This window comes from Maudiozyma barnettii, assembly GCF_903064755.1.
Source record: "Maudiozyma barnettii strain CLIB 1767 genome assembly, contig: KABA2_13, whole genome shotgun sequence".
Lineage (NCBI taxonomy): Eukaryota > Fungi > Ascomycota > Saccharomycetes > Saccharomycetales > Saccharomycetaceae > Maudiozyma > Maudiozyma barnettii.
In genome coordinates this window covers 1304-26966 of record NW_024545250.1, presented here as the reverse complement: position 1 = coordinate 26966, position 25663 = coordinate 1304, and the positions used below count along the sequence as shown (strand labels likewise).

The 25663-nt window shown below is 32.8% G+C and overlaps 12 protein-coding genes across 12 annotated transcripts; 5 read left to right on the top strand and 7 right to left on the bottom strand.

Annotated features, from left to right (window-relative positions):
* Nucleotides 1-27: 27 nt before the first annotated feature.
* KABA2_13S00352 (uncharacterized protein) lies at nt 28-561 on the bottom strand (the record flags this gene model as incomplete). The annotated part of the gene is made up of 1 exon (XM_041552891.1): nt 28-561. The coding sequence occupies one exon, from the start codon at nt 559-561 to the stop codon at nt 28-30; it is 534 nt and encodes a 177-aa protein (XP_041408825.1).
* Nucleotides 562-1531: 970 nt separating this feature from the next.
* On the bottom strand, nt 1532-1717 carry COX9 (cytochrome c oxidase subunit VIIa; the record flags this gene model as incomplete). The annotated part of the gene is made up of 1 exon (XM_041552890.1): nt 1532-1717. One exon carries the CDS (start codon nt 1715-1717, stop codon nt 1532-1534), a length of 186 nt encoding a protein of 61 aa, XP_041408824.1.
* A 1388-nt stretch (nt 1718-3105) lies between these two features.
* Nucleotides 3106-4383, top strand: IDP1 (isocitrate dehydrogenase (NADP(+)) IDP1; the record flags this gene model as incomplete). The annotated part of the gene is made up of 1 exon (XM_041552889.1): nt 3106-4383. The coding sequence occupies one exon, from the start codon at nt 3106-3108 to the stop codon at nt 4381-4383; it is 1278 nt and encodes a 425-aa protein (XP_041408823.1).
* Nucleotides 4384-4542: 159 nt separating this feature from the next.
* PEX19 (Pex19p) lies at nt 4543-5511 on the bottom strand (the record flags this gene model as incomplete). Its single annotated transcript, XM_041552888.1, has 1 exon — nt 4543-5511. One exon carries the CDS (start codon nt 5509-5511, stop codon nt 4543-4545), a length of 969 nt encoding a protein of 322 aa, XP_041408822.1.
* A 327-nt stretch (nt 5512-5838) lies between these two features.
* UBC9 (E2 SUMO-conjugating protein UBC9) lies at nt 5839-6312 on the top strand (the record flags this gene model as incomplete). The annotated part of the gene is made up of 1 exon (XM_041552887.1): nt 5839-6312. The coding sequence occupies one exon, from the start codon at nt 5839-5841 to the stop codon at nt 6310-6312; it is 474 nt and encodes a 157-aa protein (XP_041408821.1).
* A 206-nt stretch (nt 6313-6518) lies between these two features.
* Nucleotides 6519-8318, bottom strand: SYO1 (Syo1p; the record flags this gene model as incomplete). Its single annotated transcript, XM_041552886.1, has 1 exon — nt 6519-8318. One exon carries the CDS (start codon nt 8316-8318, stop codon nt 6519-6521), a length of 1800 nt encoding a protein of 599 aa, XP_041408820.1.
* Nucleotides 8319-8666: 348 nt separating this feature from the next.
* KABA2_13S00220 (40S ribosomal protein uS14) lies at nt 8667-8837 on the bottom strand (the record flags this gene model as incomplete). The annotated part of the gene is made up of 1 exon (XM_041552885.1): nt 8667-8837. The coding sequence occupies one exon, from the start codon at nt 8835-8837 to the stop codon at nt 8667-8669; it is 171 nt and encodes a 56-aa protein (XP_041408819.1).
* Nucleotides 8838-9930: 1093 nt separating this feature from the next.
* Nucleotides 9931-10635, bottom strand: RAD59 (Rad59p; the record flags this gene model as incomplete). Its single annotated transcript, XM_041552884.1, has 1 exon — nt 9931-10635. The coding sequence occupies one exon, from the start codon at nt 10633-10635 to the stop codon at nt 9931-9933; it is 705 nt and encodes a 234-aa protein (XP_041408818.1).
* A 1033-nt stretch (nt 10636-11668) lies between these two features.
* Nucleotides 11669-18598, top strand: USO1 (Uso1p; the record flags this gene model as incomplete). The annotated part of the gene is made up of 1 exon (XM_041552883.1): nt 11669-18598. The coding sequence occupies one exon, from the start codon at nt 11669-11671 to the stop codon at nt 18596-18598; it is 6930 nt and encodes a 2309-aa protein (XP_041408817.1).
* Nucleotides 18599-18914: 316 nt separating this feature from the next.
* KABA2_13S00154 (uncharacterized protein) lies at nt 18915-19883 on the top strand (the record flags this gene model as incomplete). The annotated part of the gene is made up of 1 exon (XM_041552882.1): nt 18915-19883. One exon carries the CDS (start codon nt 18915-18917, stop codon nt 19881-19883), a length of 969 nt encoding a protein of 322 aa, XP_041408816.1.
* A 1001-nt stretch (nt 19884-20884) lies between these two features.
* MBP1 (transcription factor MBP1) lies at nt 20885-23200 on the top strand (the record flags this gene model as incomplete). Its single annotated transcript, XM_041552881.1, has 1 exon — nt 20885-23200. The coding sequence occupies one exon, from the start codon at nt 20885-20887 to the stop codon at nt 23198-23200; it is 2316 nt and encodes a 771-aa protein (XP_041408815.1).
* Nucleotides 23201-23604: 404 nt separating this feature from the next.
* Nucleotides 23605-24690, bottom strand: PSA1 (mannose-1-phosphate guanylyltransferase; the record flags this gene model as incomplete). The annotated part of the gene is made up of 1 exon (XM_041552880.1): nt 23605-24690. The coding sequence occupies one exon, from the start codon at nt 24688-24690 to the stop codon at nt 23605-23607; it is 1086 nt and encodes a 361-aa protein (XP_041408814.1).
* Nucleotides 24691-25663: the final 973 nt, after the last annotated feature.

The following is a 25663-nucleotide window of genomic DNA, read 5'->3' as shown; positions in this document are numbered from 1 at the left end:
AGGATTGATTAAGAATAAGAGAGTCCTCTATTTAGAATTTCCCTTCAATTGAAGAACACGATCGTTTATGATGATCTCTGATGCAGTTGGTTCTTTCGTAATCAATAATCCCAATATTGATAATACGGTTAATCTATCAAATTTTCTTCTTATACGTTTAGGTAATCTTGATTCAGGTATTGGAATATTTGATATACCATTCAAGTTATTATCTGTTATAAATCTCTGTATTAGTATTTCTTGTGAAGTATGTTTTGAAGTCCGAGGATTAATTAAATCGAATGCATTGGTTCCACCAGGTAATTTTGACATAAAATTAAAATCCGAACCATTGACATCATATTTTGATCGTCGAAACAACCTAGAGTTATAACTGAATATTTGAGTACTTATTAATTGTCTTGCGAGACTCCTAAATTCGGTACGATGTGTATATTGCTCTGTTGGATATAAGTGAGGGAGAAAAGTGTTGTACTCTAGAGATAAATCAGGTATGGATTTTTTAAATACAGAAAACAAATTATCTAGATTCTTAATGTTCTTCGCAGATGGCCGACTCATATCGTAATGATTAGATGTGGTTCCCTTCTCGTTTTAGATGCACTTTATTTTCTTGAATATATTATACTTCTATGTATGAAAAAGTAAATAACATGTAAAAAAAAAAACCACACAAGGTCAACAGTAGTTGTTCTTAGCAATAAATAAATCGAAAAACTGAAACATAAAATTGCTATTGACCCAAAGAAGTTCGAAATTTACTAATTATTTTAATATCATGCCCAGCACATACAATATAGAAGAAATAGTAAAATGCGACTTCATTGGAAAGGTCTATTAAATAATAAGAATAATATTAGTAAAAAAAAAATATTGCAATAGGAAATAGATACGTATACATATATAAAGAGAGAGAGATAGAGAGAAAGATAAAGAAAGACAGAAAAAGAAAGATGTAAGAAGAGTAGAAATAGGGAGCATATAGAATAAAAATAGTAATCTTTCATTAGTAACTAAAGAAGAATAAAATGATATAATTATATATTGACCTATTTCGCTCTTCTCTTCAAATAAATAATTAATTAACCACTGTACCGTTTATCTTTGTTCTGCTTTTTTGTTTTGTTTTGCTTTGTCTAGTTCAAATTTTGATTCCTCTCCAAAACGATTATCATTGATCACTCTGAGATAATAATATATGCTTCATATATATATCGTCATTTTCTATTCAAAATAATTCAAAAGGAAATACATATATATATATTTGCAAGTCTTTGAGGTCAGGTAGAGTGAATAATAATAAGGGTGTTGAGAAGACAGGAACAGATGTAATAATAGAAATAGTAATTGTAAGAATATCATAAAATTGTGTATAGGTGTTTTTTCTTTCCAAGAGAAGAATATCATATATATAGAGTTCTCTCTTCAGTTGACTTTTCTTTTTCACGAATAAGAGAAGAAGATGTAATAGTGGTAAAATAATAAAAATTTTGGGGAGGTAATAAATTATGTCTAATATGCTATAGATCAACTAAGCATTTTCTTGTCTCTTCTTTTCTGCAAGTTCAGCATAAAAAGCTTCTCTTCTGTTGATGACGTCCATGTGGAAACCCCACCACCAATAAGCACCCATAGCACCACCTATTGTGAAACCCATTAATATATCTAGAGTAGCTCTTTTTCTCAAAGTATTTGTAATTGGTGCAATAGCAGACATGTTTTATTTGGTGTGTATAATGTAATTAAATGTTTTTTTTGTTTATAATTCGTTGTTTAAAAGTAAAAACCTTCTTATAGCTATAATTCAATATAATTTAAAGTATAAAAACAACAAGATCTAAGTAGTAAGTTGTTACAAGTCATGTAAATAAGGAAACGACGTTTTACTATGGCGTTCATTACTTATATATATATAAATGAAAGAATATTATGTTAGGTTCGTTACTGTTACTTACTTACTGTTCCAACTATCTCCATGTCTAACCTGTATATATTATTTTTCTGGTTCACGTTCTCCCCGGGGCAGTCAGAAACTGGCCATATCTCCTGCGCTCTCATGCTATTACTGCCATTTCTGCGCTCTCCGTGAAAATTTGTCTCCCTTAAGTCCGTTTGGACCAATCAGAGGAGCGCACAATAGCAAACAATATATCGAGTGTTCCAAACTGTTTCCGTACTGTTTCTACTACCATAACCATTTCCACTTATGCATTAGCAGGTGACAAGGGCAACTGAAGCAAAACTCAACACAGAACACGAACCGAATCTCGGTTCGACAACCGTGTAATGTGATGAAGCACGTGATTGGTAGCCATGTTCAAGCTTTGGACCCTAATGTCCAGCCCTAAAAGGATAGTTGAGCGCTACCGGCGACCTCACAGAGAAGATAACCAGGTAGCATAACAAACAGCCAGAAAAATCGCTAATTTTAAACCAAAACTGAACTCAGTTTACAGTTGCTAATGCTGTAATGTATTGTATTAGTTGACACTGCGCTGGTGTCTGTCTTGCTCTCTACCATCTCTATGCGCACGCAAAGCATTGCCCGCACGTCCTTTCATGTCACGCGTGCCCAGTCAGATAAAACAGATTATGCAAAGCCAAACTCAAAAATGACCGCCGCTGCGAAATATTTGGATATTTAAATATTTTGGTGGGTGAATCTCCACTCCGCTTGCTGAATCCTCGGTAGTTTTCAGTGGGGGTCCATTCAATTATCCTCATTCACATACAGTAGGGATATATACGCGAATATTTGAAATGGTAAAGGGAATAAATATACTGAAAATTTCAGTATTGTTTGATTGAATCATCCGTACTGCCAATAGAATATTAACGATTATGATGATGATGATGATGATGATGATGAAGTCTGCTCTTCGTTATTGCTTCCAATTGAAATGTACATACGAACAATTACATATATATATATTTATATATATAAGAGTAAAATGCGATGAGTACTTGGCTTTCCTCTTTTATTTTTGTTTTCTATTGTAATGATTCAATTACTCCTTGAATATTTATTTTGTAGTCTCTATAGTAGATATTATCCCTGAATAAAAAATACTATTTCACGTGAAGTAATCATCCATCATCACAACCATGCTGTCCAGAAGATTATTCTCTACTTCAAACATTGCAGCTTTGCAGAAGATTAAAATTAAATCTCCAGTCGTCGAATTAGACGGTGATGAGATGACTAGAATCATCTGGGATAGAATCAAGAAGAAGTTGGTCTTACCTTACTTAGATATCGATTTAAAATACTACGATTTATCTATCCAATCTCGTGATTCTACCAATGATCAAATTACTGTTGATGCTGCTAAAGCAATCCAGAAATACGGTGTAGGTATTAAATGTGCTACCATTACTCCTGATGAAGCTCGTGTTAAAGAATTTAACTTAAAGAAAATGTGGAAATCTCCAAATGGTACCATTAGAAACATCTTGGACGGTACTGTCTTTAGAGAACCTATTGTGATTCCAAGAATTCCAAGATTGGTTCAAGGTTGGGAAAAACCTATTATTATCGGTAGACATGCTCATGGTGATCAATATAAAGCTACCGATTTGGTAGTTCCAGGGGCTGGTAAGTTAGAATTGGTTTATTCTCCAACTGACGCTTCAAAGGATAAGATCACTTTGAATGTCTTCGATTACAAAGGCCCAGGTGTCGGCTTAGCCATGTATAACACCGATGAATCAATTAGAGGTTTTGCTCATTCTTCTTTCAAATTGGCTATCACTAAGAAATTGAACTTGTTCTTATCCACTAAAAATACTATCTTGAAAAAATATGATGGTAGATTTAAGGATATCTTCCAAGAGATATTCGACAAGGAATACAAGACTACTTTTGAAGAATTAGGTATCAATTATGAACATAGATTAATTGATGATATGGTGGCTCAAATGGTTAAATCTAAAGGTGGCTTCATCATGGCTCTAAAGAACTACGATGGTGATGTACAATCCGATATTGTTGCTCAAGGGTTCGGTTCTCTTGGTCTAATGACTTCTGTCCTAGTTACTCCAGATGGTAAAGCTTTCGAAAGTGAAGCCGCTCATGGTACCGTCACCAGACATTACAGAAGATACCAAAAGGGCGAAGAAACCTCTACTAACCCAATTGCTTCCATTTTTGCTTGGTCCAGAGGTATTGCCAGAAGAGGTGAACTAGATGCCACTCCAAATGCTATCAAGTTTGCTAACTTATTGGAAGCTTCTACTTTGAACACTGTTCAAGAGGATGGTATTATGACTAAAGATTTGGCTTTGGCTGCTGGTAAGAAAGAAAGATCAGCTTATGTTACCACTGATGAATTCTTAACTGCTGTCGAAAAGAGATTACAAAAAGCTATGAACACTGTTGATTAAGTGTTATATACGTACTTTTAACTAACATAAAAATAAATCAAATAAGTATAATCGCACATATAGAAATAAAATGTATACAGATACGATACAAATACGTTCACCCCCCATAAATTCATGCAATCATTTCTTTATTTGTAAAGAGAAAATTTATATACGTGACTACTGCTGCTGACAATTCTCAGTAATATCTTTGTCAATATTCCCCATACTTTGATCGTCTCCATCTACTTGCAACATCTTAGCAAGGTCATCGAGTCCACCTTCATTGACAGAGCTGTTATTGAAACCTTTTCCCACAGGAGAATCACCTAACTGTTCTAACTCATCAAGTAAATTTGTAATTTCGTTTTGGAAAAGTTTATTATCATAATCTTCCCTTTCATATAATGAGACTAATTCTTGTACCAAGGAATATTGTTTTTTATATAAGTTCATCTTATCTTGATGTTCATCCTTTGTCTCGTTTTCTTCGAACCATTTTGAAAAATCATCTTTCATCTCCTTCATTGGTGTATATAGGACTTCCTTTGAAGACATTTGAGTTAATATATTTAAAATAGCATTATCCATACCATCATCATTAAAGTCAATACCATCTTCTTCTCCTGTACCATCAACAAGCTGATTTAAAAGTTGAGAAAGTACATCGTCAGACCCTTGTTCTGCGGCTTTCTCTTCCTTTAAGCTGGAATCAATATTACTTCCACTCTCTTTTAATCTATCCAAAGTATTAGCGATAACATTCTTAAAATCTGCACCATCAATTCCGTTCTTCATAGAATAATCCTTTGAACTAGTCGTAGTCTCTTCTTCGGCGGTGCTGGCTTTACCTAAGGCACCAATGAGGTTATTAAAATTATCAATAGCTTCTTTATCCACACTACCTTCAACTCCATCTACATTTTCCTGGTGCTTCAAAAGATTAGCAAATTCACTCTGAAGTTCAGTCATCATTTGTTGGACTTGCGGGTCGTTTTTATCTGATTCATTAGATTTAAGAGTCGAATCAATCCCCTGGGACTGACTAGGGTTTTTATTTTCTGAATCTAGTTTAGTCTCAGTATCTAACGTAGTCGGGTTTTCATCAATCAGTAAATCATCCAAATCATCGTATTCTTCAGTAGACATTCTAGGTTTATTGTTAGCTGCTGTTTTAAAAGGCCTCTCCAGAGTACTTGGTCTTTCCATGAAATCGCTGATCCCTCTTTTTTTTTAGATATACTATGGGCATCATCACCTTTGAGGTTTCCTTTGTGAATATAATTATCATCTAGTGCGACGAAGAAAAAAAGTTTGAAGTCGCGAAATAAAATAGTAAGTAGACTTCATAAATTGGTGCCCCCGTTACAAATAAAGCAACAATTATTTTCACAGTGTCAACAAATACTATATTAGAAAGAAAATATATACCATATCATCATAGCAGAATACTCGAATACCTTTCCATACATAACAATGAGTAGTTTATGTTTACAACGTCTACAAGAAGAAAGGAAAAAATGGAGAAAGGATCATCCCTTTGGTTTCTTTGCAAAACCAACTAAGAAAGCTGACGGTACTATGAATCTGCAGAAATGGGAAGCTGGTATTCCAGGTAAAGAAGGCACAATATGGCATGAAGGTGTATATCCATTGACTATAGAATATCCAGATGAGTACCCATCGAAACCACCTAAGGTTAAACTACCTAGTGGGTTTTATCATCCTAACATATACCCAAGTGGTACCATTTGCCTGAGTATCCTGAATGAAGAACAAGACTGGAGACCGGCCATAACTCTAAAACAAATCTGTTTAGGTATTCAAGATCTCTTAGATACTCCAAACCCTAACTCCCCAGCACAAGAGCCTGCTTGGAGGGCATTTCAAAAAAACAAAGCTGAATATGAAAGGAAAGTTCTATTACAGGCAAAGCAATATACCAAATGATCCTTCAATAAATCTGTGGATCCATAATTTTGATCGTTCACTCAAATGTAAAAGTATGCATCATATCATGTAACAATATATTTAATCAAAAATAAATAATATAGTATGTCAATTTAATATTGGTAACACTAAAACTGTTTACAAATATCTAATAGTTTTATTGTTTAAATTATATATATATATATATGTAATAATGCTGTAAAAATTTATGACCTTTCATTTGCTTTGTAATGAATGAAACTTTGTAAAGTGCTAAACATTTCGGTGCACTTTTCCTTTTGGGCTGGATTTTTGTTCTTATCAACCATCTTAAAGACTTCCTTTAAATTTGGAACGACATTTTGTTCTAAAACAGACAAATAATTTCCATTCACGAAAACAGGAACATCATACGTAAAGTCACAATCGGAGTATATTTCGAATATGGAGCTTAGAGCTTCGATTAAAATATCCACAGGTGTATCTTTAGATGATAACAATTTAATCAAGAACGCACCTACTTTTTCATTTACACTCAAATCTTGTGTCTGAAAGCAGGCCACTGTTGCTAATAAAGCACAACATCTTTGCCTGAAATCAATACCTGTAACCTCATTATATTGTTGAATTATTGTGTTTACAAATTCAACATTGTTCCAAATTCCGAATTCTTGTAGTAGATCAACATCGGCCTGGTTGCCACATATTTTCAAAATTACCCACATAACACTTATTTTACCCATTTTGATGGATTCGTTATTCTTATCCTCGAATGTTGTTACTTTATTCCATAAGCCTGTGAGGATACTTTTGTCAATAGTTTCTTCAGTGCCGGCAAGAAGCCATAACATGTTATTCCAAGCAATAAATACCCTATCTGGGAAATCTTGTAGCAGCGCATCCAAAAATGAAGGAAGAGTTGCAAGGAGGAACTTAAATAAATTATCGGAAACAGTCACATTTAACGATGAGATCATTTCAATAATACCTGCCACGACATCTAAGGAAATTTCAACGGCCTGTAACTGCATCATAGCATTCTGTCTCTTTTTAGCCTGTTCCTTCAATTTTGGGATATCAACCTCGTCCTTTATAATATAATTTAACTCGTTATTCATCTGCTCCAAATTAATATCTTTCACAGCTTCAACTACAGCTTGTAAGAAATTAATACATTGGTTGGAATCAAGTGTTATATTTTCATCAGTTTCTAATAATTGTAAAAGAATACCTTGCACTAATATCTGAGATAATTCATTCTTAGGTGGAGCTTCGTTTAGCTGCTTAATTAAAGTAATTATAGGCTCATATTTCAATAATTCATCAATGAAGTTCATAGATTCTGAGCTAAAATCATATACTAAATCTAAAATAGTGTTCTGTAATGCAATTGGTAGAATATTGAATCCATAATTCAAATAGTTTAGAATAAGATCAAATATAATTTTTAAGTTTTCTTCATTTAAAACTTCATTTAAAATATTATCTGAGTTGTTAGTTAGAGAAACTAATAACGATATCAAATTATCAGAATAATCAAAGAGTAGTCTCTTTGATTGGTTATGAGCTACTTGTTGTGATTTATTTGAGGCGCTGGAGGAGCTTTCTTGTTGTAATGCTTCTAAGGATGATACAATTTGTTCAAAACCGTTTTTAATACTCACCCATATTTCATTTCTCCAAAGGTAAGTGGAAATATCATAACCTTCCTCTAGTGTTAAATTCCTTAACAAACCATATGCTTCAATAACGATATCTTTATTCGAATCATTCAACGAATGTGTTAAAATGATATGAATTAGTTTCTCCTTTAATAACAACTGTCTCATATGGGGATCTTCACATAATACACTAATAGAACTAATGGCCATACTTCTATCATTTGTTGTAGCACTTTGTAATTGGGCTAATAACGGTTGAATTTTCTTTGTTACTAGATTAGCATCTTTGGAGGATGAATTGGTCTCATTTTTTAATGGATTCAAACGAGCCTTGGATGCTCTTGATCTTTTCTTAGATTTACCCATTTTGTATTTTCTTAAATTACTGATGTTTTTTGTTATAGTATATTAATATATCGGTTTGTTCTTATTAAATCATTTTTTATCTATTGATATTTATGTAGTATTTCAATCTTAGCTTTGCGATGACCTAAAATTTTTCGTGGGCGGTAGTTAGTTAACTATGCTCGTCTGACATGACATATTGCTCGTCACATTAGTTATTCTAAATAATGTTGATATTTATTATAATTTAACAATAATATATTAATATATATTCAAAGAGATTTATAGAGTTGACCTTATAGTCGTATTAAAGATATGATGAAAATAAATGTTTAAAGAAAATTTAAGCAATATAAACATTCAAAATCCTTAACGGTACTTGGTGAAACCAATGTCGTTAGCTCTTTCTCTGAAACATTGACGACAGATGTTTAGACCGTACTTTCTGATCAAACCAGTGTGGGAAGAACAGACACGACATTGACGAGAACCTTTACCGAATCTTCTTGGGTGGGAGAACCAAACGTTTTCGTGAGCCATTTTTATCTGCAAAAAGGAAGAGATTGTTATAAAAAATAAACAATTTATAATCAATAATGTTAGTAAATCATGTTTAAAATATTAATATTTGCCATCTAGGTCAAAAATTGCGGTCTTGTGGAAATGTAACACTTCTGGAGTGCAGAATTATGATGAAAATTTAACACTATTATTCGATTATGTTATGGAGGTAGCTGAGTATATCTATTTCCGAATAGACAAGAAATACTTATAGTAACCGTTCTTATATCTTAACATTACAGTCTTATGTTGCTTCATGAACTTTCATCTTACAATTAGCTATTCAACCATTATGACACATATGTATATATTTCCAATCAATATTCTTAAAACTAATTGAGGTATCAAGCATTCCTGTCTATTCATTAAATATATTTCCAAAGATAGTAATATTATATTAATGTCTTTTAATTTATGTTACGTTCCTTTCCCGTATAAATTCTCTTTTGCCTAGTTTCATTTCATCACTATTAACATACATTATTTTATTGTCACAGATATGGTGATTTATCAAGAAGAACTTTAAAATGTCAAAACCTTTTTAAATAACAGTGATCTTATAAGTATATCAATATTAAATGCTAGTTAATAACGATCATATCTTCATTATGGCTAAGACGTGTGTATAGTAATTGGTATGCAAACATGGTTTACTCTGATGGGTCAAGTCACCACCGTTCTGGAGTAAGATTACGTGAATAATGCCCTCTACGTGATAGATACAATAATAGATGTGATATTAAGCATAGAGATTGTCAGAGGTTGAAAATTTCAAAAGCCGTCTGTAAAGTATATTTGTTACGGAGGATGGTTTGTTCGTTGTTAAGAAAAGAAAAAAAATTAAAAAATTATAAAAATTGTAAAACATGTAAGGATGTTTGGGAGGCACGGATGTTTTAAAGTCGTCCAAAAATCCAAAAGCATAAAATATATATTCTATTTGAAGTTACTATTCAGAATTCGTATCGCCAAATAGCATTAAATATATTTATCATTAATATCGTAAAATTAATTATATATTGCTTACTTATTATTCGAATACATGAATAACGTTAATATACAATTATTCATCTTATAATCTGGGATTACTTAAGGTGACACCTAAGGGATTGTATGATTCTTGCTTTATCTTTGAAACATACAATCCATCAACATAATAATTACTTTGAACCTTTCTGTTATATTCCATTATTATACTTTCAAAACTTAATATAGCTTTCTTTAAAGCATCACTTATTGCTTCCTTTTTTGCCTTAGCAAAACTCATCGCTTTACTTGGTAATACAGCTCTTCCTATTCCTCCTACTTGAGTATTGGTACCATCCCGTAAAGTAACTTTAACTATAGCTTCTGCTATTACGTTATGTAGTATATGTTGTTCGTTTTCTAAAGCTATTTCTAAATTCTCTGCAGATTGGGTCGGCGTGATACTAGATTCTGTTATCTGTACATCCAAAATATCTATTGACCATCCATCATGGCCAAATGCTTCATTTGCAAACTCTACAAGTTTAAACTTCGGTATTACTTTTGATAAATTATGTTTACCATACTTATTACTTCTAAATATCTGATATGTAAATGCTTCTATCTTAGACTCTAGGACACCAATCTTTTGAACAGACCACTCACTTGCTGGACGGTCCTCCCAATCTTCTTTCATTTTGAGATCATCCATATCGACAGCTGGTCCCACATGGAACTCAGTAGAATCGTAGTTTACATGAGTGTCCGAACTTACACTCCCAGAATTGTACGTTTTATTCATGGTTGCCATATTTTAGTACTAGGAGATATATATTTATATATATTTGTATTCTATTGTTATATTATGTTTCTAGTTTAGCGTATATGCCTTGAGAATTTCTGTATTCTTGATGTATTATTGTTAATCAATTTCTTAGGAGCATCGAAAAAGTAAAAAAAATAAAAAAAGATAAACATATCTAAATTAGTAAATCCGAACAAGTGATAATAATCATTACATATATATTTAATACTTCAGTTCCATTACTTCAGATTCATTACCTTATATATATCCTCAGCATGTGTATCTCATATCAAAGAAAAAGGGAATGCAACTAAGATAGTACTAGTGATTATTTTAGATGGTACCGCTAGAATCAAATGTATTAATAAGAATATTGCCTCCCCGGCCGAAAATTGTGGCTCTTATTTCCCTTTTTGGATGAACTCCGCCAGATGGGGCATTTCCACGTGACACATTCAATAATGTAAAAAGGTTGGTAATAACAAATTATCCATATTAATTGCCTTTCAACGTATTTACAAACCTAACTTAGAAACTAAATAAAGATACAAACATCAACCACTTTCAATGTCATGAAGCTTTACTATAATGATACTCTACGTTTAGCCATAACCAACTGACTCTCTCAAACTGTGATTGAGGGAAGTTCAATCCGCTTTTCAATAATTGCGGCATCCTCGAGAGAAAATATGGGAGCGTTTTTTTTGTTTGTTTTTGTTTCAAATGACAGATCACCTAAAATTACAATTTGTAAGAGCAAGAACGCGAACCTAAGGTGAAGCCGCCTCGTATACGATTACCTAAAACTGGTTGATTGGTTTGCTGGTCTTCCGCGAAAACATTTGGCAGGCATACAAACATTTTCAACAAATCGATCTCTGGCGGTTAATAGCTGAATCTATTTCATAAGAAGATTTTGAACTCCAAGTGCAGTTACAATCAATCATTTCATTTTGTTTTGTTTGGTTCAAAAAAGACTAATATTGTAATTAACTCCAACCAACATAAACACCCTGACAAGTGATCGCTTTTAACAAAAATGGAATTGATTCAAGGGTTTATGCAGCAGCCTAAGGTACAGACCGCAGAAGAGACTATCCCTACATTATGTGATAGAGTTGAAAATTCAACGTTGATAGGAGATAGAAGATCTGCTGTCCTAGGGCTGAAAGCTTTCAGTAGGCAATATAGAGAATCTGTTGTTGCATCAGGTTTGAAACCATTATTGAATACATTAAAGAGAGATCACATTGATGATGATATGGTTAGAGCCATTCTAGAGACACTGTTAATTTTATTTATTAGAGGTGATGGTGATCAAGATTTGACTAGAGATTGGATATCCAGACAATCGAGATTGCAAAATGGTAAATATCCTTCTCCATTGGTGATGAAACAAGAAGATGAGTCTGTAGATCAATTCTCATTATGGATAGCAGATGCATTAATTCAATCGAATGAACTTATTCATTTAATTATTGGCTTTCTAGAGACAGAAAACTTTCACATTAGACTTTACGCTATTCAGATTTTAGAAGCCATTTTATCAACAAGACCTGATAGAGCAAGAAATGCTATTACATCCCTACCAACAAGTATATCCACAATAGTTAGTTTACTTGACGATATACATGAGCCTGTAAGAGATGAATCTATATTATTATTAATGACTATAGTGAATGATTCGCCTCATGTTCAAAAGCTTGTTGCTTTTGAAAATATATTCGAGAGATTATTTGCCATTATCGAAGAAGAAGGAAGTCTGAGAGGTTCACTTGTGGTCAATGATTGTTTGTCATTGATTAATAATATCTTAAATTATAACACCTCTAACCAAACACTATTTTTGGAGACAGGTAATTTGCCTAAGTTAGCTCATATATTGAACCAACCGTTAACTAGGGATGAAGATTCAGTTTCTGAGGATTTCTTTTGGAATGATCAAAGAATCATAAACATGAATACATGCCTGGACATTGTATCATTAACTGTCGAACAAGGTAATTCCGTGACAAAAAAACATCAAGATACTTTACTCAACTCAAACATATTAATGATTGTGTTACGTCTTGCATTTTATCATAATATCCCCAAAAAAGTTCGTCCAATAGCTCTATTTACTGCAGCTGATATGATAAGAAATAATGATGTTTGCCAGATAGAATTTGGCAAAATCGATGTTCCTTATTTCGATCCATCTCTTAATAGTTCTAACGTAATAGAGAATGTACCATCAATCCAAGTTATTAACGTTTTAGTAAATTGGATTTTATACGCCAATTCAATTTATACGTTTGACATCAGAATGGCATCGTTGGAGTTAGTAAAAGCATATTTCAGCAAAAATTATGAGTTACAAAAACAATTTATAGAACAACAAATCGCCGGTTATAATAGTACCTTTAATGAAGATTCTCAAGACGATACTAATGATGAGGTTGTTCAAGAAACAAATACTAATGGTATTGTACCAGAAGATACTGGAGACAACAGAAACTCGATGGGTGAGAAAATCAACTACAATATATTGGAAATCCTTTTAAGTTTCGACATGGACTTAGGATTAAACCCTTATAAGTTATATTTTTCCACAGATATCCTGACATTTTTATTTACAGATATTGAGGAAAATACAGGGAAAGATGAACAAAAAATTTCGATCGCAGAAATTGTACGTACGATGAAAGTAGGATCTCATATAGATGACGAAGAACCACTGTCTGTAATCGGAACAATAGGTGAACTTCTACTAACTTCACTGACAGGTGGTCACATTCGGATCCCAATATCCTATATTACATTTTTAATTACTTGGCTTTATGGAAATTTTGCTGCAGTTGACGATTTTTTATCAACAAGCACCACAGTTCATTCCCTACTCGCCTTTTGTTACCAAATCAATGAGGAAGATATAACTATAAAATGCTTAGTGAGTATGTTACTTGGTGTTGCATATGAATTTAGTTCAAAAAAGTCACCAATAGCAAGAGAGGATTACTACGAATTTTTAACCAGAAGACTAGGCCAAGATAACTATCAGTCCCGAATCAGACAATTTAAGGAGAACTCTTTATTTTCAAGAAATAATGTTCAATTCGATATCTTTAATCCACCTTTAGATGATACTGGCCTACCAAAATTATACTTCACACTATATTTTGTCAACTTATTTAATGATAACTATTATAGAATTAGAACGGCACTGTCACATAGTCCGAAGGAAGAGTCATATCAATCCATTACGTTTGAATCATTTGAAGAATTGCAAGGAAAATGTACAGACCTTAAAGAAGAATTAACTAAGGCTAACCAAGATAATGAGAAAACAATAACAGACATGAAAAACCAACTCAATGCCTTAAATGATACACATTCTGAAACATCTGGTGAATATGAAAAATTGAAAAATGATTACAGCAATGTTAAAGAAAGGTTTACTACTATCGAATCTCAATTAGACAAAACTACTAAGAAATTTGAACAATTAACTAATGAAAAAGAGAATCTAGAAAAAATAAAGTTGGAGAATAATTCTCAGATTGAAGATAACCAAGTTACCATAGAGGAACTCAAAGGAAAAATGGAAAAGTTGAATGAAAATCTAGTAGATATTGCTTCTAAAAAATCAAAAGCAGAAGAAGGTATTAATAAAATGAGTAAAGAATTATTTCAATTAACGAAAGAAAAGAAAACTCTTGAAGATCAGTTGAAAAAAAACGAAAAGAACTTCACAAAACAGATAGGTGATCTTTCAAAAAAACAAGCCTTGTTGGAGAAAACAATGTCTGAGAAAGAGTCCATAATCATCTCACTTAATAATAATGTTAGTAGCATGGAGGGTGTATTGAAGAAGCTTGAAACTGAGAAGTCTGACACAGAAAAACAGGTAGAAGAATGGAAAAGAAAGTTTAATAGTCACGATATACTGGTTGTAAAGTTGACTGATAAACTGAAGTCGCTTGCATCAAACTATAAAGAAATTCAAGCTGATAGAGAAAATTTGCAGAAGAAAATCGGTGAAATCGAATCTGAATTTACTGCTAAATTTCAAAAGGTGCAAACTTCATTAGATAACAAAGAAAAAGAAAATCAGTCGATTATCGATGAGAGGGATATTCTTGTGCAGCAATTATCCGAATTAGAAAATGAATATGAAGAGGCTAAACAAACTGACGCTGATGAACTTGAAAAATTATCGATAGAAAAGGAATCTTTAACTAGTAAGATGGTAAATTTAAAATCGTCTATTGAAGACCTGAAAAGCAAATTAACATCCTCAAGCCAAAACAATACAGATCTACAAAATGAAAAAACCAACTTACAAGCTCAATTGAAGGATGAGTATACCCTGAAGGACCAAGTTTCGCTTGATATCAAGCAAAAGGATGCTGAAATTGAAAAATTACGTGAAGGTATTTCAAAACAAAACTCCGAACACAGCTCTCTGCAGAAACTCAATAATGATCTACATAAAGAATTCGATCTGGTGAAAGAACAAATCGTGAAGAAAAACATAGAAATTCAAAAACAATTAAAAAAAATTGACGGCCTTCAAAATTTACTCTCCAATAATCAAGAAAATATAAAATCAAAAGAATTGGCCTTAGCTGCTCTCAGGACTTCATTGGAATCTGACACGGCAAAATATAAAACAACTATAACAAATTTAGAAGAATCTCTGAAGAGCACCTCATTGTCACAAGATTTATTCAAGAAAAGAATAGAAAATGAAAAACAGGAATTGCAATCACAAGTGGATACTTTATCAGGTGAGAAAGGTGAATTGGAGACTTCTCGGAATGAACTAATTGCACAAATTTCGGACATGAAAGATAAACTAACAGACATGCAAACAAAATCTGATTTTAAAAATGAACAAAACCAAGATAAATTGAAGGAGGTTCGATTAAAATTAGAGCAGGCACAAAAAGACATAGATAATGCAAATATAAAAGCTGTAGAAGAGAAAGAAAAGACAGGAAAATATGCGAATGAATTGCAACAAGAGTTAAAAAAGTCCAAATTGAAAATAAGTAATTTAGAGTCCGAAATATCATCTCTGAAAGAAGAGTTAACAAAAAATGTGGAGGATTTAAAAGAGAAACTGCAACAAAGTGAAATCCATATTACAGAGCTAGAGACTAATTTAGAAAATCAAAAAGATGAATCTTCCAAACAATTAACGGAATCTTCCCAGAACATTTTATCCCTAGAAAAAGAAAAGAAGAAGTTAATCCGTGACCTTTCTGAGGAAAAAGAGAAACTTGTTGAACAGACTAAATCATCAGAACGTACACTGAAAGATTCTACATTAGAAATGCAGCAATCAATTGATCGATTGACAACCAAAAATGCCTCTTTAGTCAAGGAAATACAGCAAACTCAAAAAGAATTCGAGAAGTCACAAAATTCTATCAATGAGATTAATTTAGCCAACTCAAAATTACAGGATAAAAATATATCAAAATTAGCAGAACGCCAAAAGGAGATCACTGCCTTAAATGCGAAAGTAGATGCTCAAATAAAAAAAGCTATGGACGACCAAATTAAATTCAAGACTAATTTGGAAGAGTTGCAGGAGAAATTGTTGGTTGCTGAAGGAACACTTGAGAGGAAGGACTCAGAGGTGAGCAATCTAACAACAAAGTTGGATGACGTAGAGACAAAATATCAGGATTCTACTAGAGAAAAGAATGAAATGATCGAAAAAATCGAAAAAGCCAACATCCTAATTCGGGAACAAAAGGAACAACTACAATCATTGAATTCTAATATCCAGTCACTGACTATAAACTCTGAAAAATTCCAGAAAGAACTTCAAAAAGTAAAGGATGCTTCTTCAAAGGCCGCCTTACAACATACTAAGGAACTCGATAAATTAAAGCAGGAATTGCGTTTAAAGACTGAAGAATTTGACAAAGAAAGAAAACTCTTGAATGAAGGGTCGTCCACCATTACTCAGGAATATTCTTTTAAAGTAACCGAACTAGAAAATGAGTTATTAAAAATTTCTAATGATTCAACAGAGAGGGAAAAGATCACGGACCAATTGAGATCTGAATTAGAGATATCTAAAAATGAACATAAATCTGAACTGCAGACAGTAAAATCAAGTTTAGATGAAACCAATCTCACTCTGGAAACAAGCAGTGTAAAACTTAGGGAAGCAGAGACCAAATTGGAATCTATCAAAAAAGAAAGTAAAATTAAGACTGATAAATTGCAAGACACTTTAAAACTAACCCAAGGAAAATTAATGAATAAAGATGTCACTATCAAGGAATTGAAAAAGTCCAATTTAGAGCTTACTCAGGTGTCCTTGGATGCTTCAAGCGCTAGGACAGTTGAGATTGAAGCTTTACAAGTCCAATTACAAAATAAGGAATCAGAGATATTAGAAACCAAAATGAAAAACGAAGAACGTATAGAGGAGACTCAGAATACTATTAAAACATTAAACAAAAAGTTAAAGGAGACTCAATCGAACTTAACAACAACAACGAATACCTTAAGTGAAATGGAAAAAAGTGGTAGTGAAGAATCCAAGATTTTATCTGAGAAACTGAAATCAGCTGATAAGCAGATATTAGAAATTAGAGAAAAATTAAAGACAGCCGATGAAGAAGTTAATGCCATCAAGAAATCCACCAAGGAAAAATCCCAAAAGGATTCAGGAAAAATTTTAGAAATGAGTAAGACAATTGATGATTTAAATGGGAACCTCTCTTCAAAGTTAAAGATTGTAGCTGGTCTAGAGTTACAAAAAGAAAATTCAGAAAAGAAGCATGTAGAAGCTATTTCTGCCTTGAATGATAAATTCACAAATTTGGAGAATGATTTCAAGAAAAAAACAATTGAATATGGTAATGTAGCTGCAGGAGATAAGAAACAAATAGTAGATCTTCTGTCTTCTAATGAGGAATTGGAGAGTACTAGTCAACAATTGAGAACAGAGGTCGAAAATCTACATAAGGATGTAGAAAAGGCAACAGAATTATCAAAAAATAACATTGAAAAGGATAATATCATAATCGATTTGAAGAAGAAACTATCTGAAAAAGATACTAAATTGGCAGAAGAAAAAGTTTCAAATAAAAATTTGTGTACAGAAATGGAATCTCTCCAAAAGAATAATGACAAGTTAAAGATCATCCAAGAACAGTTAGAATCATCTTCTCAAAATATTTCCAGATTACAAAAGGAAAATGACAAATTAAAAGCTACCGATAAGTTTTCGAATGAACTTAAATCAAAAGTTGATACTCTTGAATCAGAAAACTCGACTCTAACAAAATACAAGAGTGAGACTGAAACCATTAAAATAGACTTTTCTGAACTGAAGAAAAAATCAGAAAATTCAGAAAACGAATTGAAGGTTCTTAAAGAAAAGTTAAGCAAACTTAATGGTCAATTAGAAGATTCAAAATTTTTACAAAAACAAAATAATGCTCTGCAAGATTCCATTAAGGAAATGGAAACTACTCAATCAGAGGTATTGAAATTCAAAGAAAATTATTTAGAGTGCAATAAAAAGGTATCGAAACTTGAAATGGAGAATAAGGATCTACTCAAAGGACAGACTCAGTCAATTGAAAGCGCTAAAACCATATCAAAATTGGAATCTGAAAAGAAAGGTTTCGTTTCTGAAATTTCTACGCTAACAAATAACGTCTCTACAATGAAAACAAAAATTGAGGAACAAGCTGCTGAGATTAAAAATTTCGAAAGTACTCTAAAAACTAATAAAAACTCACAAAAGACAGATATCGAGAAACTTCAGGAGAGAGTTAAGTTGTTAGAGGCCGAAAATATAACTCTGAAGGAAAAGGAGAGCGACAAAAGTGAAATGGATGAATTGATGCTTCTTGTTACAGAACTAGACGAGAAAAATACTAAGTATAAAGAGAGATTAGAAAATCTTGGCCAGGAGATTTCATCCGATGAGGATGATGAGAGTGATGAAGAATAGGCACTGGACTTAAAAACAATTGGTTTTATTTATCATTTGTAAATAATTTATTTAAATAAGTTTTAAACAAAAAACTGTGTATTCATATATAGGACAAAAGAATATGACAGTATACAACCATATTCCTTAAACAGTAGCACGTTTTGGAAGATAAAATTTTAGTTGAATGATTGTAGCCGCAATAAAACGTCACGCTTGTTAAACCAACAAATAGGCCCCGTGTATAAGAAAATGAAGCACCATATTTAAAATATTCATAAACTCCAGTGTTAACGTAAAATAGTGAGCCTTCTAGGAACTGAACACTTCTTTCGGCATGGACTATGAAACTGTAACGCCGAATTATATTAAACTTGAGAAGAATGAGTTATTCGTTAACGTCCTCGGTGGTCAAGATCATTTTGGAGATATTGCTAAACTTGCGACAATTATCTCATTGCCAGTAATTGGAAACGATATAGAACCCCATGTTCTCAAAGTTGCAACACTATTACATGGACATCAATCTCACAAAAATGCTATTTACCAGCCATTATTAGCCCAAACACTGAGCAATATTGGATATTGTGTAATACGGTTCGATTTTAGGGGACAAGGTGACTCATCACCAAATGAATTTAAAATGGAAGGAAGAACCATTGAGCAAGATGTTAATGATATTCACACCATTTGTACTTTTATTTGCAAGGGTCCTCTTTTGGATTTGGTCAACATGAAGTTACGGGAGCATATGCCATCAAATGATAGTAATTATGAGTCTGTCTGTCCTAAAATCATGGTAGCCCATTCTAGAGGTGTACTTGCTATGTTTGAATATCTACTAGCGTGTAAGGAATTTCAAATTCCATTAATAGTTAATTGTTGTGGACGGTTTGATGGTAGTGGATTGCTTACAAGGTATACAAAAATAAAACCAACATGGAGAAAAGAGGGTGGCCTTAATATTTCAACATTAAGATATGGCAAATATGAGGAGTGTTGGGTCCCAACACCTGAAATTTTAAGCACAGCCAAGGTAGATACTCTAAAATTCAACGATATCAATCAATCCTTCAAAGTCTTGTCGGTATACGGATCAAAGGATTTAGTTGTCCCAGTTGAAGATGGAGAGAAATACGAAAAATTATTTCAAGAGAGGGGCCTGTTGCTTTTGATAGATGGGGCAGATCACAATTTTTATGGGTTACCTGAGGACCCTAATATTCATAAACTTCCACTTAAAAGAGGAAAAGTTAATTATTCAATTCTCTTCATATCCAAATTTATGAAGTATTTAGAGGGTTAAAATGGAACTAATGTTAATTAATAAAATTCACTTTTCTTGCTGGAAAATATATAAGTTACACTATAACTACCAATAGACTATTTATTAATATTCATTTAATTAAGGTACGAACTAATCAGAATAATGTCTCATCGAAGGAGAAAATAAAAAGTAAGTAAGAATACGTGCATTGGTATAAAATGCTATACCTTATTATTCCATCCTGTGAAGTTCTAACCATAAGTGTATTCTATAATTGAAATTTGTCAAATTGACTCTTTATGCGAGAGGTCAAGCATTCTATTTTAATAACCAAGCAAATAGAACGTAATGGATTAAAATATAGATGATAATAGCATAAGAACCATCACCATCATGAGTTTCTAAGGCTTATTGATACTGTTTCTCAATTAATAATATGGTCTGCATATAAGCACTACTTCTGGTGTTAGATAGACTTATATACAAGGTACAGAAGCAACATCAGCAATATATTTATCTTGTATCAACAGCTATCAGATAGTTATGTATTAAATATCAAATATAAATAACGTTAGGATAACTTGTCTCTCTCAATAAACGATCACCTAAATCGTAATTATTTCTATTTGTTTTGTTTGTTTTTTGTATTCGGGCGTCGAAATTTCCGCTATGAAATCCATACACCGAATGGATAATCAACAAAAGTAAGATGATTGATTATACACAATACACAACAGAGAAATTTTGTTATAGGCATGTAGAAAATAATAGACAATAACATAGCCCTAATATTAAGTAGAATTTAATAGTAAAGTTTTTTTCAATTCATAAAAACATTCACATAGTCAATTCTGCTGTATTACTTTTAGTAGTTTCTAAATAAATATTTTGGTTGTTAAACTAACTAGGAAGCATATAGAAGAATAGTACAGAGTTAACTTCAAAAAAAAATCAAAAATATTAGTTGTTGATCAATTGATAGAAAGGAAGGGTTATAACATATATCTTTAGGGAAGTACAACGATACTTAGAAATTGACTATGTCAAATCAAATATATTCTGCCAAATATTCCGGCGTTGATGTGTACGAGTTTATACATCCCACAGGCTCGATTATGAAGAGGAAGAGAGACGATTGGGTTAATGCTACACATATTTTGAAGGCAGCAAATTTTGCCAAGGCAAGAAGAACTAGAATCTTAGAGAAGGAGGTCCTAAAGGAAACTCATGAAAAAGTTCAAGGTGGGTTTGGTAAATATCAAGGTACTTGGGTGCCTTTAAATTTGGCTGAAAACCTAGCAAAAAAATTTAATGTGTATGACGAGTTAAAACCACTCTTTGATTATAAGCATGTCGCAGGAATGGAGTCACCTCCTCCAGCTCCTAAGCACCATCATACATCGAGAGCAGATTCGAAGAAGAAAGCTACAAAGAGTGCCAGTATGTCAGCATTAACAGATAAAAAGACCACTAGAACCACAGCTACCCCTGCCAATGGGAACCCAGTAGTAACGAGAAGAAGAGGTAGACCTCCTAAAGCATTGCAAGAGAAGAGAGTACTAGGGGCAGGAACTGATCTGCAAAGGGCTCAAAGTGATATGGCCTTTTCAAGAAGTAATGGCGCTGTCCCCGCAGTAAAATTAAATGATAGTTCTTCAACAAGGATGTTAGCAATGGATCAAGCAAAGTCCAATATAATTCAATATAAACCACAATTTAAAGAAATTGATATAGACGATGGATTATCCAGTGATATAGAGCCACAAGGGAATGAACTTGAAGGAAACAAAAATAATCAAAATATGAATTCAAACGGACAAACGACCCGTAATGAGCCCTCACTTTCGGTTGCGTCATCACCTTCATTACCAACGTCTCCAAGTGATTTTTCTGATGCAAACCCATTTGACCAACAAAGATTTGGTGGTATAGGAACATCACCGATCGTATCCTCTATTCCAAAATACCCTGTTCAAATGAGACCACCTAGTACAGATATAAATGATAAAGTTAACAATTATTTGTCTAAGCTAGTAGACTATTTTATCTCTAATGAAGTACGCCTCAATAAGCCTGTTCCACAAGAGCTTTTAACTCCTCCAGCAAATAGCAGTCCATACATCGATGCCCCAATTGATCCCGAACTTCATACGGCATTCCACTGGGCATGTTCAATGGGTAATCTATCAATTGTCGAGGCTCTAAGTAATGTTGGTGTAAGTACACGTTCCTTGAATAGTAAAGGGCAAACACCTTTAATGAGAAGTGCAATGTTTCATAATTCTTACACAAAGAGAACTTTCCCAAGAATATTTCAATTATTACATGAAACTGTATTTGATGTAGATTCTAATTCTCAAACAGTCATCCATCACATCATTAAAAGAAAATCAACGACGCCCTCTGCTGTGTATTATTTGGAAATTTTATTATCTAAAATAAAGGATTTTGCTCCTCAGTATCGTATAGAGTTATTGTTAAATGTACAGGATAACAACGGCGATACTGCTTTACACATCGCAGCAAGAAATAATGATAAAACATTTTTTGATATACTTGTGCAGAGTGGTGCCTTGACCACAACTCCAAATAAAGAAGGGCTTACTCCTGATTCGATAATGAATATGCACTATCAGGAACAATTAAATCTGCTGGATAATAACCAAGTCGGCAATGTATCGGCGGTAAGATCTATTTCAAATAGAAGTCATAATATTCTTAACCTGGAAGGTTCTATGATGTCTCCAGGAGATTTTGTGATGTATCCTTCACAAGCTGCCACTAGACTATCTAGAGGATTTCCAAAGATTATTACCTCTATGAAAGACCTTGCCGAACAATATAACAAAAACCACAAGAATCAAGATAAAGAAGTGCAAAATTTAGAAAAAACGTTAGAGTTTATCAAAACGAATATTAAAGGGATAAATTCAAGAACAATAGAGATATTAAGCAATGGTAAAAAGAAGGATCAAATATATAAACCACCAAGTATAATATTACCGGCAAAAATAAGAGATAATGAAAAATTATTATCCGACATTAAGAAAAATAAACAAAAATTGAAGGACGATATGAATAAGAGGCAACGTCTTGTTTTGAGTAAATATTTGAAGGATAACTCTGGAGTCAATATACCTGTTGGTAATGAAAACAGATTAAAGTTAGCAATTGAATTAAGTGTACTACAGGAGAGTAGGAAAAAGAAGATAGACGATGTTATTAGTGTTGTTGAGGATAATTTCAAGATACACAAATATAGGAAAATGATAAGTGAAGGAACAGAAATAGCTATCCCTGATGTAGACAACTGTCTAGATGTGATTCTTCAAACTTTAAGTAGAAATAATCCATGATCATATTAAATATCATTATGTAACCATAGAAAGTAAATTCGCGATATAAAAATAATACTATTGCTAACAGTCAAGCATTACAAAAAACTAATTTTTTGAAATTTCAGATGATTCTAAATAATTGAAGACATGCTACAAAGAGTAATAAAAAAAATTTATAACATAAAAGTAATGAGTTATTGAGTTATCGTTTTTTAAATAGTAATAATATAAAAAGTATATGCTTTAGAAATAAAAAGAGGTAGAATTATTAGGCCGTTAAAATATATTAATTATAAAGTTGTAGTAGTAATATTACACTTTAATTCTTTTCTTTTTTTCTTTCATTGATTTATCGATACGAGAAAGGCAGAATATGAAAGGGAACGTTTCTTAGTTTTTGTAGGTTTTGTTTGAAAGTACTCTTACATGATAATGGCTTCTTGTGGGACATTGGTAGAGATAGACTTGTGAGGTAAGACCTTACCACCGTTAATGTAGATTTCGTCCTTAACTTCAACATCGTCACCTAGAACAGTGACACCTTCTAGACGACACCATCTACCGACCTTTGAGTGCCAGCCAACAATGGTAGACTTGATCAAAGAGTGGTCAAGGATAGTAGAGTTAGCTAGAACGACAGATCTTTCAATTCTAACACCGTCACCAATAGTGACATTTGGACCAATGGTCACATCTGGACCGATCTTAGCAGAAGGAGAGATGGTAGCAGTTGGGTCAATCATAGCGTTGCCGACGATGTTGTCACCCTTGGTTAACTTTTCTGGGTGCTTCTTAGCAACAGAGTTCAAGTAAAGAACAGTACCAGATAAGAAATCCTTTGGTTGACCGACATCCATCCAGAAACCTTCTAAGTCGAAAGAATATAGGGATTTTTGTTCAACAAGCAATGGGAAAGTTTCCTTTTCAATAGAGGTTGGTTTCATTTCAATCAAGTCAATGACTTCTGGGTTTAGGATATATAGACCAGCGTTAATTCTGTTACCAACGAATTCGACTGGTTTTTCAACAAATCTGTCAATCAAATTTGGTTTAGCGATATCGTGGACAATAACACCGTATTTGGATGGTTCATCGACCTTAGTGGCGACAATAGTACCTTTACCACCGTGAGCCTTGTGGAAATCAGCCAATTCCTTGAATGGGTAGTCACAAATGACATCGGAGTTCAAGACGAAGAAAGGAGAGTTATCCTTCTTCAAGACGTCTTCAGCCAATTTCAATGGACCAGCAGTACCTAATGGTTCAGTTTCGACGGAGAAAGTGATGGAGACACCGTATTCAGCTTCGTATTTTTGTAGAGTTTCAACCATGACTTCTGGTCTGTAATTAACGGCTAGAACAATGTCGGTAACGCCAGCGTTAGCGAGAGCTTCGATTTGATGCAGGATCATTGGTCTGTTAGCGAATTCAACTAGAGGCTTTGGGACAGTAAGAGTTAGAGGTCTTAATCTGGTACCGTAACCACCGACTAGAATTAAACCTTTCATTGTGTATGTATGTGTGTGTAGTTAGTTATTTGTTGGTGTAACTGAATGTATTTTCTTATTACTATACAATAAAGAAGATACTATGGGATTGAAATAATTATATTTAATTATACTAGTAGTTAAATAATTTCGAAGTCAAAGATCTATATTATGAAATAAAAGAGAAATGAGTACAAAAAAGTAAGATAAAAGTAAATAAAAGAAATGTAAACAAAAAATAAAATATAAGATGAAAGAATGATAAGCGTGTAGTTTATATATAAGTTATAAAAGCAAGAAAGAAAGAAAAAGTATTTATATCTCTTGCGAACGTTTCTTGTGAACGTTGGTAGACAACGCAACCAAAATAAACAATATTAACAGGATAAATAACGAATATAACGGCAACGCCAACGTTGTTGTTGTTGTTGTTGATGTTAAGAATTAAAAGAGAGAACGTAAGAAAGAAAGTAGAAAGAGGTTTATGATTATAGTAAAAGAGAGTATTACCTACGCACAGACACGTTAAAAGCTACGTGTTTTTATTTTTAGTTATTTATTTAATTATTTATTTTCGTTACTGTTTATATTAATAAATTGGGAGAGAGAGAAATATGTATGTATTGTAGTGTAGTGTAGCGTAGTTCAATCAATGTTCAGTAGGGAGAGAATACCACAAGCAAAAATTCCAAAATATACGTTATGTTATAATAATTACGAGAGTATTTCAGTTATTTTTGTTATTGTATTAATGAATAAACAAAAGAAAGAACTGCAGCTAAACCAAAATGTATTACTACGAATCCAATAATAAACAAATGAAATTTTTCAAATTCTTTATTTATTTATTGTTGGTTGGTTGTTTACTTCTCTGCAGTCTCAAATTAAATTTAAATGCATTTACGTAGAAAGCAAATGAAAGTAAAAAAAAATGCTTTTGGCGGCTTCTTCTCTATCCACGTAATATTGATTGAAACAAACCATTTTTTTTAGT